The following is a 14,443-nucleotide window of genomic DNA, read 5'->3' as shown; positions in this document are numbered from 1 at the left end:
CGGAGAAACTGGTGGTTGCCTCCCTCAGTGCATTTGGACATTGTTGCTACGTGAACAGCGGCATTGCCGGGATACGAGGAGATCCTTCTAATCCGGCGTTCGTGTTAGCCTCCAAATTTATTTGTAATTTTGGGCCTCCCTTCGCCGGTAGCACTTAGTTAACCGAGCAGGCTGGCGACAGCTCGGTTTTGTACTCTTGGCGTGCTCATCGGCAGGTTGCAACTCTGCTGTTTAAAATCACACTAAAATCGGTTAAGGCACGGTAGGTCGGGTGAGTTGCCCATCTGCTGCTGTTTTAAGAAGATGTACAAAATGTAGATCTGATGAGGAGACCTGAACATCTGGCATACAATCTTCTCTCGCACACCTGTGGGAACTCAGCCCCAACACATAGCGAGGGGAGGGCTGGTGTAAGGAACAACTTCCTTACCGACGAACATAATATTTCCTACTTCCCACGTAATGTGTTTTTTTTTTGAGGGCGGGAGGGGAGAGATCTAAGAGCTCGTGCATTACATTGACTAGTTTTATTATATTTAAACGTGAGTGAAATCTCGTCATTCACGTTATTAAATTTTTCGAGTGTCAGATTTTAAAAACACCAAATAAAGAGATTCTAGTGGTAGAATAAAATTTTTGTCCAAATAAGCAGATGGAATATCCTCAATAAAATGCTGCTGTGAAGTTCTCCCGTTTAGTTTTTTCAGCTGCTCTCTTTTCCATTCTCCCTGCCCCTCCTACTGAATTTCCTTAGAATTGTATTATTTCTCTTCACTGCCCCATCGCTGGATGCTTCAGAGAATGTCTCGCATCAGATTATTTTCGCAACTTGGGAGTCCTCCTAGATTCACGGCTTACCCTAGAAGATTATGTAGTGGCCGTGACTAGGGGGGCTTTTGCCCAGGTTCGCCTGGTGCGCCAGTTGCGGCCCTATCTGGACCGGGATGCCCTGTGCACGGTCACTCATGCGCTCGTGACCTCTCGCCTTGACTACTGTAATGCTCTCTACATGGGGCTTCCCTTGAAGACCACTCGGAGGCTCCAACTGGTACAGAATGCGGCCGCGAGAGTTGTCTTGGGAGTTTCCCGGTACTCCCATGTTACACCTTTGCTCCGTGAGCTGCATTGGTTACCAGTTGTCTTCCAGGTGAGGTTCAAGGTCTTGGTTATGATCTTTAAGTCCCTACATGGCATGGGTCCGAGGTACCTCGGGGACCACCTGCTGCCGGCTTCAACTACCCTCCGCCCTGTGCGTTCCCACAGAGAGGGCCTCCTCAGGGTGCCTCCGGTCAGGGAATGCCGACTGGCGGCCCCCAGGGGGAGAGCCTTCTCTGTGGGTGCCCCGGCTTTGTGGAACCAACTGCCGGTGGAGCTCCGGACGGCATCGGACCTCCGAACTTTCCGTCGTGGTCTGAAGACCCATTTGTTTGAATTGGCCGGTCTGGCCTGATGGGGGAGCTGGGTTTTAAATTGTCATTTTAGATTGCATTATTGTTTTTTAATTGGGCACTGATTTAATCTTTGTTTTAACTTTTGTATAGTATTGTATTTTTATTTATATGCCCTGTGAACCGCCCTGAGTCCCCAGGGAGAAGGGCGGTATATAAATTAAATTAACATAACATAACATAACATCTTTTTGATAACCTTTTGTGAGCAATTTTAAAAACTACGTGTGTTGGAAGAATTTGAGGGATTGAGTCATTGTCAATATGCATTTTACTTTCACGCAATATGGCTGTTATTTAGTGGTATCCTTTTGGTTCAAATTTATTTCATATATGTTCTGAAAGATTTGCTATTTTTGGTAGATACTCATGTTCTTAAGTACGTAACTGATTTTGAAATAAACTAAAGGATAACAAAAGTGAATGGCTTATTTCATTTTTATGATTATTGACTGCTTTCCAGTTAAAGCATGTAAGAAAATGCAACACAAGTCTGAGTAGCTTGCATTTCTTTGTTTGAATAAACATTTAAACGTGAATAATTCTGCAATATAAGATCTCTCTGTGTGTGGGTATAGCTGATTCCTGCTAATTGTGAATTTTGTATTTGCAAATTTGCTTACTCAAATTTATTTATAAACAAAAATCAATAGTTGCGGTGTTTTCATCCTCATGAAGAGCAAGGAGAAATTTGAGTCCCCTAATAAGCATGTTTCCAGTTGAGGTTTCAATATTTGCTACTGTTTATGATGATTGGATAGAATGGAACTGCCACAAATGAAAATACTGCAAATGAGAAAATTGTGTCTTATTAAATTTGACACACACACACACACACACACACACACACCTCTAGTTTTGCTTTTTTCTCTTTTGTGCATTATTTTAAAATATGTTTTGAACAGTACACAATGCAATCCTTCCACACTAATATTGGCTGCTTAAATTGGCTATTGATATCCTACTTTCAATTAAATGCAGAAACCTTTCTCCTGCATATCATTGTTGCAAGGGCTGCGTATGACAGGTTTGATTTGTGGTATACTGAAAGACCCATTTAGTTGAAGACTGCTCTTTTTGCAAATATTTTTCAGGGCAGTGACCAAACTAATTCAATTACATCCCACTATCCTATTTTTTCAGAAGTTCAACACTTAGCTTATGTAATCACAAAATATCGATACTGTTTTGTTTTATTGCAACTTCTTTAAGCCTTGTTTCCTGTATCTTGCACATCTGTATTATTTGACTTACAAATTTTATTAGTGTGTTTTGAAAGCCATTCTATCAAGTAATTTTAAAGTTGAATATAGATCGCAAGCTTCTAATCATCAGAGGTCATTTTTAACACTTCTCTTTTGCTAAGTGGTTATGCAGAATCAATTTGTAAGAATACATATACATATTCCAGAATTACTGTGTTCAGTAATTTATTCCAGGCTCAAGGACTGCATTTAGTAATGAGTATCTGGAGCAGATTTAGAGTACATGTGGAAGTAATTAACATAACCCAGTCTTAAAAGAAAGATCAGACTCCAATAGATCTGGTATAGAATAGCAAGTACAACACAGAAATTGTCAGAAAAATAAATTATTGTCAATTTTCACTAATTTTATATTTTGTATCAAAAATTTGATGCATAATATAAACATTCTAAATACATTAAATAACATCAAGGGAAAACAAGGAAAAAGTGGCAAGTTTAATAGACATCATTGCTTTTAGTTCATTCTTTGAAAAGCAGGGGGAAAAACATGGTGCATAGTTACCAGCTATATTTTAAACTTACTCATTTTTCTAGCAACTTACAGATTTTATACCACCTTTTATTACACAATATTAGAAAGCAAAACATTGCATCTCAGCAGTAATCATAGCACCAAGAGTAGAAATGTCCTGCACAAACACAGACTTGCAGCATCATGACAACTTTTAGAATTTGGGATGCTTACTTGTCAGAAAATAGTGTTAGCAAGAACAAGCTGTTCTACAGTGTTCTACAAGGATGTTTTTGATAATGTATTAGAACTGTTTTAATATTCTTAATGGTCTAGGCCTGTTTCATATTTAACATGTGACAAGATATTCATTCCTCAAATGGGAACTTCTTCCATATAATTATGAGTTCTTTTGTTGAAAAATGTGCATGTAAAATTTTGTCTTCTCAATGGAACATCCCCGGAGGCCATCTATCTTTCTATAAATATTTATGCTAAAAACAGTAATGGCTGTTTTCTTTGTTGTCCAAATAAAGCAGAATTTCTGACTAATTCTGTGGAGTCTTTGCTGCTCTCTGACCTTGGTTGTTTGCTTGCAGGTATTACTTTACCCAACTAGGTATCATCTGATGATGTTAACACCAGTGTTACTGCTTGGGTAATGAAATGTCTGCAAACTAACATCAAAGCTTAGAGAACACCAAGGACTCTACAGTTCAACCCTGAATTACACATATTCTCTTCTATTTTAACTGTAATTCTGGCAGATAAGAGCTTATTCATTTTACCTGGTTGGTTGCGGCCCTTCAAAATGATGATTTGTTCTAAGACTTTAGTAGAGCAGGAGTGTCAAACTGCCGGCCTCTGGGCCGGATGTGTCATGCTGAAACTGTGCCCACCCCATTTCTGCCAATGGGGAAAAAGTCATGATACGTTGTGACACGTCACATGATGGGGCAAGTTTGACACCCCTGGAGTAGAGGAAACTTGATCATTGTTCTTACTATACCACATTTTTACTGTAACCTGTCTGAATGTAAAAAAAACAAGTAGCCCTTCAATCCTTTTGAAAAAATTTAAAATAGTGCTTTTTCAGTCCTTTTTAACATTTTCATAATGAACTGTAGCAGCATGAGGTTAATCCTTCAGAATATTTTCTTTGCACTTTTTTTAATTTGGAGGATCTTCTCTTTTCTTTTTGTTTTTGGTTAACATACTGTTCCCAGGTAATTATATCCTTTTCTGTTGGATAAAAGCATCAGGATTATTATAATAATGTTCACGGAACATAGTTATTCTGTTTTAATGACATTTCATTAGGTGCACTCATTTATGTACATCTCAATCAGATTGATTTGATCTATAAAGCAGAAATGGAAAAAAGTTACCATTCTGCAACTGTTGATCAAGGCATCTCCTGGCTTTTTCTGTGTAATTGTCCATCTTTACCTTCAATTAACTGTTGGTCCACCAAGATAGGAGACCTAGGCCGGGTTCACTGATAGATCCCTTAATGAAAAATTGTAAAAAATAACATTTGAATTAATATGCATTTAATATGAGTTGACACTCACTCTCCAGACCTATCCCTTTGTAACTGTTCAAAAAGTAACATGAATATCTACCAATACTTGGGTTCTAGACCATAAAGATTCCATACAATCATAAAGAAAAATCTGTGCCTAGCTTTACATTCTATGAATGCAAAACATTTGACAAAAATATAATTGTTCAGCTTCATATTTAAGCTATATCTTCACATTCTACTCTCTTTCCCTCCATTCTTAGAAGCTAGTATAAATAAACAACAAAGGTGCAAAATGTTTTATTTTTAGCCATTTTGAACATAAAATATCTTCCCTCAATTGCAGAATTACAACTTGATTGCAGAATAGGAACAATAATTTCATACCGGAAACAGGTTGTTCTGGAAAGGTTTCTTGCTCCAGATACTTCAAAATGAAACATTTTGCACATCGTTATAGATTTTTTAAACTGGAAATTCTCCCCCCACCCATGACTAATTAAACAGAATTGAAGCTATTGATACTTGAAAGGAAAATCACCAGGAAATCTCAGTATTGATGTAGACAATACTAGGTTTATGTGCATGTCTGTGCATATTCCAGAGGAAAGCAATGTGTGTTGCTGCCACAAAAAGTGCATGGAGGGATTACAGCAGGGGTCTTCAAACTTGGCCCTTTTATGACTTGTGGACTTCAACTCCCAGAATTCCTCAGCCAGGCATGCCTGGCTGAGGAATTCTGGGAGTTGAAGTCCACAAGTCATAAAAGGGCCAAGTTTGAAGACCCCTGGATTACAGTAATCACCAGGCATTAAACTTGATTTGAGATAGTCTTTCCTTTTTATTTCTCCATTTAGGTATTTGTAAAGCTCTTCATTTTAAAGGGTTGCAAAGAAAAGTACATACCACAATAGTGTAGGGTGCTTCTTTCTTCTGTGTCTCCTCAGTGCCACTAGATGTGGAAGGCTCTACAGAGCTTGGTCCTGTTGGGGATGTATCAATGAAAGTTTCATCCACCACACGGAAACGTATTTCTTCTCCCGTATCCATGTACAGGTCATGAGCTCCTTCGTCAGTCTCATATTCCCAAACCCATACTTGTTCTGTTTCATCACTGGGTACATGAAAAGGTTAAGGCAACAATGTGACGAAAAACAACTGTTCTCTAACATGCTATAGGGTAGGGCATGGAGTAATAATTTTATTTGCAAAAGAAGAGATTCTGGATGAGTGTATAGAGGTTTTCATGGGACCGATAACCATAGGAGATTGGGGACTCACATTTATTGGATGTATTCAAACAGGATTAGGCAATCATGTTTTCCTCTGGATCCCAGATTTAATATATTAGTATCAATGGCTTAAAATAGTCAAATTGTAAGCTTCATGATACTACCGGTAAGATACTACTTCATTAAGACATATAATATGAAACAAATATTTTGTTAATGTCTCCCTAAATTCATATCTACCGTACTGCATTTTTTACCAGGATAATTCTTGCTGATTTTACTAAGACTAAAACTTGAAATAAAATATTTTCTAACAAAACTAAACAGGCTTAAAAAAATAAATAGAAATAAGATTTGTCATTATTATTAATTTGGTTGGTCACACAGTAAACCAGATGTTGAGACTGGATTTGGCATTTTTATCCACCTATGAAGTCCTTTTCAAGGGCCTGGAAAAGGCAGATGTTGTTTGATGACATTAAAGTTATCATTCCTGGATGGAAGTTGTTCCACGTAAAGCTGCTTTTTGCAATTTACTAATGGTGACCTTTTAATGGCGATGGTGTTCCAAGTGGTATTCCAGTTGTTTTGCAATTGCACTCCATATGCCTATTATGTTTGATACTATTTTTGCTTTCTTTTGCCACAGTCATTCTATTTCTATTTAAAGGTCTTCAATTTTGTGATTTTTTTCCAGTTCTCTTCTGCCTATTACTGCCTATTATTGTTCTATTGCATATACTGTTTTTATAGAGCTATCTGAAGGATACAATTTGGCAGGCTGTTGTAGAGATTCTGGAGGAATTAGTATGTCATCAAAGAACCCAAGAGAAACTGTGGAAAGATCAATTAATGAAGTAGTCACTTAAATACAACATAATAGCTCCTACTTAAGCCTTAGATTGCCTAATAATGTATGTAAAAAAATGACAATACACCTCTAAAAATATTACAGCATTCAAAGTAATCAGCTCTACACAAATTCAAGAGTAATACTTAAATACAGGTAGTCCTTGACTTACAACCACAATTGTGCCCAAATTTCTGTTGCTAAGGAAGACATTGATTAAGTGAATTTTGCCTCATTTTTATGAACTTTTTTTGCCACAGTTGTCAAGTAAATTACTACAGTTTTTAGGTTAGTAATATGGTTGTTAAATGAATCTGGCTTTCCCATTGATTTTACTTGTCAGAATTTTGCAAAAGGTGATCACATGGCCCTGGGACAGTGCAACCATCATAAATATAACTCAGTTGCCAAGCATCTTAATTTTGATATTATACAGGGATGCTGTAACAGTTCTGTGAAAAATGGTCATAAGTCACTTTTCAGTGTCGTAACTTCAGTTACTAAAGAAACTGTTGTAAGTCAGGGACTGCCTACATCTAGTTAAAGCTGCTTAGCTCTAATTTTTAAAGTGCATTCACAAAATAAAAACTATATATCTATAAACATACCATTAATTGTGTATTTTACATGTAATCTTCTCAACATTATACTTAAGGTTGCAGTGACTACAGGTCCTTGCCACTTCTCAAAGGACAGGATTAAAGAGACATATCCTTATAATAATTTTACACAAAACCCAATAAAACACTATCAAATAATACAGCAAATACATTGGCTCTTTGATTCAATAGTTTGATTTTGCTATCTCCCAGGCTTCTAAAGAATAGACATTAGATTGATTTTAAATGACAAAAATAAAATTGCTGAAACAGCGGACAAGAAATTAACAATTAGACAGGAATCAATTAGTTCCAGATTTGTTTTGAAACAAGAAATTCATCACATCTTGGTTACCTTGGTTACATACCACAATATAATAATGCCACTTGGGGGCCCCCAAAAGCCCTAATAAGCAGGCATATACATAGAATGAAGGCTATTGCTAAGCACATTGGTTTGTGCTTAAATTGTAAGCCGCCCTGAGTCTTCGGAGAAGGGTGGGATATAAATGGGATTAAAATAAAAAAATAAAAAATATATATAATACTTTCCACTATTTTTTATTACTGGTACATCTTTTGAAAAAAAATCTTTGTAATAGCTATCATCATTTTAAATAATAAAAAAATAACTTACCATGTACACCTTCAAGACTGCAACCTTTTATCTCTCCAACCAGAATTTCATCCAAAAATGGATGAAATACGACATACCTAAAATGTACTAAAAAAGCAGCAAGTATCATAAATCTGATCCGAAGCTTCTTACCTTTTATTTTTATTACATAATGCAGATTAGGTAATTTAAACACTGATTTTAATAATTAAATGCAACTGGTTTGAAATGCATAAGTGTTACTAACTTTAAATTTGTTCTAATCCATTGATATGGATCCATTGATGTTATTATACTATTCTGCAAACGTTTTCATTATGTATTTTGTAATTTCTATATACTGCTTCTTTTCCTTTTAAAAGATTAAACTAATGAAAATTAAAACTAAATTCAAAGATTAAATTAAAACATAATAAATCAATATCTTACTGTATTATGAATAAAGTGACTGGCACTGCAAGGTAGAACTTCATAGGCATATGACATTGGAGATGTTTCTTTTGTAAGTTGAAAACTAACCTGTTAAATGCCCTTTTTAAAATGCACATTTATATTAAATTAGAATAAAATTAACTCCATTAGCAAGCTGAACATCTACAATATGTGCCAATTTGTTCATGATTTCTCAATCATCATCAATATCTGCCTTAATAATGAAGAATTGCTTAATATTACTATACAATCATATGCTAATTCACTATCATACTAAGTTAACAAAAATTGAATTAGGATATATTGCAGGATGACAAATCCTTAATTCTCTAGAATGGAACAACTATACTTGGAATATATCATAAATTTTTACTTTATATTAAGGAAAAATAGTACCAAGAATAAAACAGAGTTAAATATTTTTAATTAAATACTGAGTCTTGTGGCTTTCAGTTTCTCCACAAATCTGAAGAGGTCTAACTTAGATATAGTTGTCAAACCTTTTGTGTGTGATGCACCATCTCCCGGGAATATGTAGGAATCCTCCAGCTTTGTAATGTCATATAGACAGATACAGAGGCCAACGTTATATACAACCTAAATACAGTAGAATGAGGGAGAAATGAGGGAGGTCCAGAGAGCAACAAATTGCAATTATCAGAAAGTTCATGTAAGAATATGTTCAAAAGAAAAGACACATAACTGAATATTACTAATGAAGTGATTCCAAGAAGAGTACAAGAATGAAAATAAAAAATAAAAAAATGACAATCCCTGAAGCCGGAGATGAATAGAAAGAAACATGAATAGCCAGCCCTATTTTCCGTCATTCCCTTTTGTGCTGAACTGCAAATCAATTCTATAGTACTATACTATGTATTAACAGTACAAGAAATATTCTAAATAAACTGATGAAAATTTGGAGGCCATTTTTCAAAATTTTTCTAATTGAGAAACATACTTCTTAATAACTTCCAGTGTTCAAACTATTATCCCTGATTACTGTTTCCTGGAGCTTATGGGAATTGTAACTTAAAATAAGGTTACCGCAAGCTTGCTCAGTAATTAACAGCTGAGTTTCCTAGCTTCTTCAAAATTCACAATTCTGTTTGGCATAAGTTTTCATATACTGCAGTGTATTTTATCAAATACATGTTACCCTGAGACAGAAATGGGCACTAATGGTTTGATGAAGCATTTAGAATCTATTTGTTTGAATTTTTAATAATTACCTTATTGGCCAACTTCTTATTTAACTCTTCAGTGATTGCATCATTAAGCTTTCTTTCAAATTGCCATGGAGGAATTCGCACTGTATCTGTCATCTCTACTAACACAAACATGTTGGCCAGCAAAAGCACTATACCTAGATTTAAAAAAAAAGAATTGTAAGGCTTTTAGGAAAATAATGAGCATGTTTATCACTTCAACTACAGCTCTATTTGTGGGATTTGATGGCACTTTTATCCCTTGTTGAGACAGTAAAGTGGTCATATTTTTTCCCCACACTGGTCACAATGGCTTTTTCTAAAATCAACACCAGACCATTATAATTAAGGAAAATGGTGATTTTTCAGAAATCTAGTTGTGGTTTCATCAAGAGAATTGCCACCACTGGATTTCTGCTTATTTTAATATAGTACGGAATGCCATCCAGCAAAGTTCCACAACACAGTCCTTTCAGCACTTCGAAGCATACAGGGCGGAGGTACAAAAACTATCCATATGGTGTAGTAACAACAACTTGCACCTGAACATCGGCAAGACGAAAGAGATGGTGCTAGACTTCCGGAGAAAAAAGGAGGAACCTGCCCCACTTTACATCGGGGAGGACTGTGTGGAGAGAGTTTCCTCCTTTAAATTTCTGGGAGTCTACCTCTGTGAAGATCTGACCTGGAAAGTTAATACAACCCAGGTGGCTAGAAAGGCCCAACAGAGGCTTCACTTTCTCAGGGTCTTGCGGAAGAACAGGGTAGAACAACGGCTAATGACCCTCTTTTATTGGTCTACGATAGAGAGCGTCCGCTCGTATGGTATTGTGGTTTGGTATGCTGGTCTGACAGCCGCAGATAGGAAAGTATTACAGAGGGTGGTGAGTACAGCACAAGACATTGTGGGCTGTCCCCTGACACCACTGGATGACATCGCCAGGGCTCATTGCCTTGGAAGAGTGAGGAAAATTCTCAGGGATGACTCACACCTTTACTCTCCTACCATCGGGTAGGAGATACAGGAGTATAGCCAGCAGCACCAACAGGCTGAAAAACAGCTTTTATCTGTGGGCTGTTAGGCTTTTGAATGAGAAATAACTTTTGTGAATTTTATGCAGAATTGACTTGGGAGGCCGGTGTGTGGTGTAGTTGGTTCACATGGTGTAGTAAGATGGAGGGTTTGTTGTCACTGTGTGCTGGGGGGGGGGTGGGAGCACAAAGGGAGGCTCAGCTAATCTCAATGTACACATAGTTGTACTTTGACAATAAAGGTTCATTTCATTTCAAGAAGACTCCACATCTACTTACACTACTCAGGTGATCCTGAGGACACAGACTAACCCCCAAGTAGCCTCAACAACTGTCTGAAAGAATGCAAACGACCAGCTGCCTGCAAGGAGTATAAATCCTTCCATTCCCCACCATCCAGTCAGAGCTGAAGAAGATTCTGGGATGAGAAGAGAAACACCTTCAAAGAAAAAACCAGAAAGTCCAGTTGCCTCTTGGGAAAAAAAAGCAACTCTGGGACACTCTTGCTCGTACGTAACACGTGGTAACTTGCATGCAAGCAATCTTTCCCTTTATCCTACCCCACAGAGTCCCCAGAAGAATGAGGAGCTCCGGCTGAGAAAACTACGGTCAGTGGCTCCGGCTCCCTAGTTTCTCTTGGTCTCCACTTACCCACATTGTGGTATCCGATCCCCGGGTCAACAATTTCTTCTCGGTCGCTGGTACTCTTCGACCACAATGGGAGTAAAGCTCGGTAGTTCCACAGACGACCTTTACGCGAGAGACGGATACTTTCCAAACCATCGGACCATTAGATGCACGCCAGTACCTTGGGTTAAGGCGGCGGGGGCGGGGGGACAGGCTAGCACAGGGGTAGGCAACCTCGGCTCTTTTATGACTCATGGACTTCAACTCCCAGAATTCCTGAGCCAGCTTGGCTGGCTCAGGAATTCTGGGAGTTGAAGTCCATGAGTCATAAAAGAGCCGAGGTTGCCTGCTCCTGGGCTAGCAGCATGCCCCGGAAGCTGTTCCTGAGGTGAATACGCACAAGCCATCAGCGAGTTGATGTAACGGAAGGAAAAGATAGGAAGCAAAGCGGTACAGCCCGAGAGTCTGCCCCCAGCAGGTCTACTCCAGTAGTTTTGGGAACTGGTTTGGGGAATTAGGAACTCTCCCCGTCTATAATATATATTTCGAACGGTTTAACTTGCTTCATGAAGCGGCGATTATATTTTTTCGGGATCGATTGGATAATGTCAGCCTGCTTTTGTTTGGAAATACGTTCAGATTTAAATTAATTGGATTCGGCATTGGGTAATGTCAGCCTGAATTCGTGTGGAAAACACGTTGATTTCAGTTCTATTTACACCCGTATATTCTGGTATGTTAAAACAGGAAGAGGGAAAGTGATGTATAAAAATAATCCACTCGCTGTCCAAAACATTGCGCCAAAAAAGACGAATCCCACGGGAACCGTGGCAAGATGTTTCAATAACGTTGGCGAGGACTCATCAGTTCAATTCTGTTTAATCTAGTTCCGGGGTCGGCAACCTCGGCTCTTTTATGACTCGTGGACTTCAACTCCCAGAATTCCTGAGCCAGCATAGCTGGCTCAGGAATTCTGGGAGTTGAAGTCCACGAGACATAAAAGAGCCGAGGTTGCCGACCCCTGATCTAGTTCATTGAGGTATCGTGGAAAAAAATGTGTGCGAGGGAGAACCTTATATGCTACCTTGACTTTCTAAAGGGAAAGAAAGGTTATAACTTGCTAATCAATCTGTTCATTTCTGATGTACCAAAGATATTTTTACTTAATCGGCTCTCTTATCCATACTTTTGAACAAAATTGTGTATTTGCGGAGAAAACCGTATCCATCGTTTATTTATTTATTTTATTTATTTTTATTTTAATCCCATTTATATCCCGCTCTTCTCCGAAGACTCAGGGCGGCTTACAATTTAAGCACAAACCAATGTGCTTAGCATTGTGCTTAGCCAGCGGATGAGATCGGCGCCCTCACTATATTGCAATGCTCATTCAATTTCCCGCGCTTCTATCACCTTGAGCTGAACTACAATTCCCAGCATTCGTTACTTCTAGCTCCTGGTTTTCTTAATTGTTGGGCATATAGCCATCACTGTACTGCAAAAAAAAAAAAATTTGTAGATTTTTGTTTCATGAGCTAAAGGATCAATCTGCTCACCGTGCTATGGAAAGCAAGGAGAAGGTGGAATCATTCTTGATGCTAAGCATCTTAAATGCTTGGTCGGAAGATTAACAGTGCTACCCGGCAAATAGAGAGGTCGCCTGCTTCGAGTTCCGGGCCTTTTGGGCAGGAGGAGCGCTAGCCTCGCGTGAGTGGGACGTCCAAGATGTCGGCGCCGTTGGCGGTAATTTCAGGTAGGGAGGCTCGGGTGCGAGCTGGAGGGCGAGAGGAGATGCGGGTGGGTCGGTTTCGGGCGTCTTTTTTTTTCTCGGAGGCGGTAGAGCTGCCGCCCAGTTTCCCCATTATTTATGGGAAACTGAATTGTTTTAAGGCCACCGTTTTTGACACCAGTCTCTTTCCCTTTTCGCTTCGCGCACTTCTTTACGCAGCAGCTCAAAACGGAGTAGAACCTTTGCTTCTAAGAAGATTTATGGGGCTTGCTGCTTTACTTGCGCTTCCTCTTGGTCTAAAACAGCGCCGGGAAAAAAAAATAATCCCTTGGATCTTGCAGGAGCCGCCGACCTTACAACAAACTTGGTGCGGCTCCCAATCAAAAAAAATCAAATTTATTGCAATCAATTTTTTTTTGACAAATAGGGCCGAGAAACTGGGAAATGCTACTCTAGGCGGCTAATAACACAGTACGTTAAAAGCATCATAAAAACAGTAAGAGTAAAACCTATAACGATGACTGAGAGCAGACCTGGAGTTTTTTTAAATAGATTCTTCCGTGATGAAAATTCGAATTCTTAAACATTCTTTGAAGGACCAAAGGAAATCTGAATTATTGTCCTTAGGTATTTTGACTGTGTCAGTGGAGCTGTGGCGGTTTTTCTTGGGACAATACAGGTTGTGTCCTTGACTTGAAACAGTTCATTTAATGCCCATTCAAAGTTGCAATAAGTCACTGAAAAAAAGTGACTTATGACCGTTTTTCACACTTAGGACCACTGCAGCATCCCCATGGTCAGGTGACCACAATTCAGATGCTAGGCAACTACTCATTTATGACAATTGCAGTGTCCTGGGGTCATGTGATCATCTTTTGCAAATGTTCTGACAAGCAAATGGGAAAGCCAGATTCATTTAACAACCACACAGTGATTCACTTAACAAGTGTGGCAAGAAAGGTCATAAAATGGGGCAAAATTAACCTCTGGTTACTGCCATTGCATATAATTAGTATAATTTATTTTTTTGGTAAATGTTGTATAATGTAGCAATGTTTTTATTGTAAATATATTTAATTGCAACACATATATAATGTAGCAATGTTTTTATTGTAATTTTATTTAATTGCAACACATATATATTATTTTCAGCTGCCAGTTTGTGGGGGCCATACAAAGACATTTGGCAGGCAGTGGTTAATGCTATATGGAAAAGGCAATCTGAAGCAATACATGTTCTTGACCAGATTTTAAAGAAACACAAAGCTGACTTTATATCACTCTTCAGAAATCCGGTAAACAAACTTTTATTTTATTGGGAGGTGTGTAAAAAGGAGTTGTGTTAGTATTATTCTTGTTTCTTAAAATCTGCTTTATATTTTACTTGAATTAAAACTTTATATAATATTGTCAGAATGAGGTATTT

The 14,443-nt window shown here is 38.1% G+C and overlaps 2 protein-coding genes across 9 annotated transcripts in view; one reads left to right on the top strand and one right to left on the bottom strand.

The window, feature by feature from the left end:
* Positions 1 to 2,808: 2,808 nt before the first annotated feature.
* Positions 2,809 to 11,614, bottom strand: POLR3H (RNA polymerase III subunit H). 8 transcript variants are annotated; one of them, XR_014492838.1, is made up of 8 exons: positions 11,313 to 11,611; positions 9,654 to 9,787; positions 8,922 to 9,018; positions 8,011 to 8,097; positions 6,695 to 6,758; positions 5,599 to 5,806; positions 4,556 to 4,676; positions 2,809 to 4,409 (listed from the first exon to the last, which is right to left on the bottom strand). XR_014492838.1 is itself a non-coding variant. In XM_083365679.1 (8 exons), the coding sequence occupies exons 2-7, from the start codon at positions 9,762 to 9,764 to the stop codon at positions 4,623 to 4,625; spliced, it is 621 nt and encodes a 206-aa protein (XP_083221805.1). In that variant the 5' UTR covers positions 9,765 to 9,787; positions 11,313 to 11,614; the 3' UTR covers positions 2,809 to 4,409; positions 4,617 to 4,622. The 8 variants fall into 8 exon arrangements, 7 of the variants coding, with proteins under 7 accessions (XP_083221805.1, XP_083221803.1, XP_083221800.1 ...); XM_083365679.1 differs by having other exon boundaries at positions 4,617 to 4,676; positions 11,313 to 11,614; XM_083365677.1 differs by adding an exon at positions 10,941 to 11,100 and having other exon boundaries at positions 2,809 to 4,676; positions 11,313 to 11,612.
* A 1,362-nt stretch (positions 11,615 to 12,976) lies between these two features.
* NUP205 (nucleoporin 205) overlaps positions 12,977 to 14,443 on the top strand; it is a 49,958-nt gene continuing 48,491 nt past the window's right edge. The window contains exons 1-2 of the mRNA XM_083366734.1: positions 12,977 to 13,041; positions 14,170 to 14,312. Of these exons, the coding sequence (XP_083222860.1) occupies positions 13,014 to 13,041; positions 14,170 to 14,312 (171 nt within the window). The 5' untranslated portion in view covers positions 12,977 to 13,013. The remainder of the gene's footprint in view (positions 13,042 to 14,169; positions 14,313 to 14,443) is intronic.

The sequence above is a fragment of the Vipera ursinii genome, assembly GCF_947247035.1.
Source record: "Vipera ursinii genome assembly, chromosome: 6".
Lineage (NCBI taxonomy): Eukaryota > Metazoa > Chordata > Lepidosauria > Squamata > Viperidae > Vipera > Vipera ursinii.
The sequence above is the reverse complement of the archived record's forward strand: the minus strand, read 5'-3'. Positions and strand labels throughout refer to the sequence as shown.

What these genes read in the sequence shown, in the direction of transcription:
- POLR3H (XM_083365679.1), bottom strand. Translation starts at nt 9,764, where the DNA reads ATGTTTGTGTTAGTAGAGATGACAGATACAGTGCGAATTCCTCCATGG. An exon ending in TGGTGCATCACACACAAAAG is followed by an intron (nt 8,098 to 8,921) that starts GTTTGACAACTA and finishes CTGCTTTTTTAG; the next exon opens with TACATTTTAGGTATGTCGTA. An exon ending in CTACAACAGCCTGCCAAATT is followed by an intron (nt 5,807 to 6,694) that starts GTATCCTTCAGA and finishes TCATGTACCCAG; the next exon opens with TGATGAAACAGAACAAGTAT.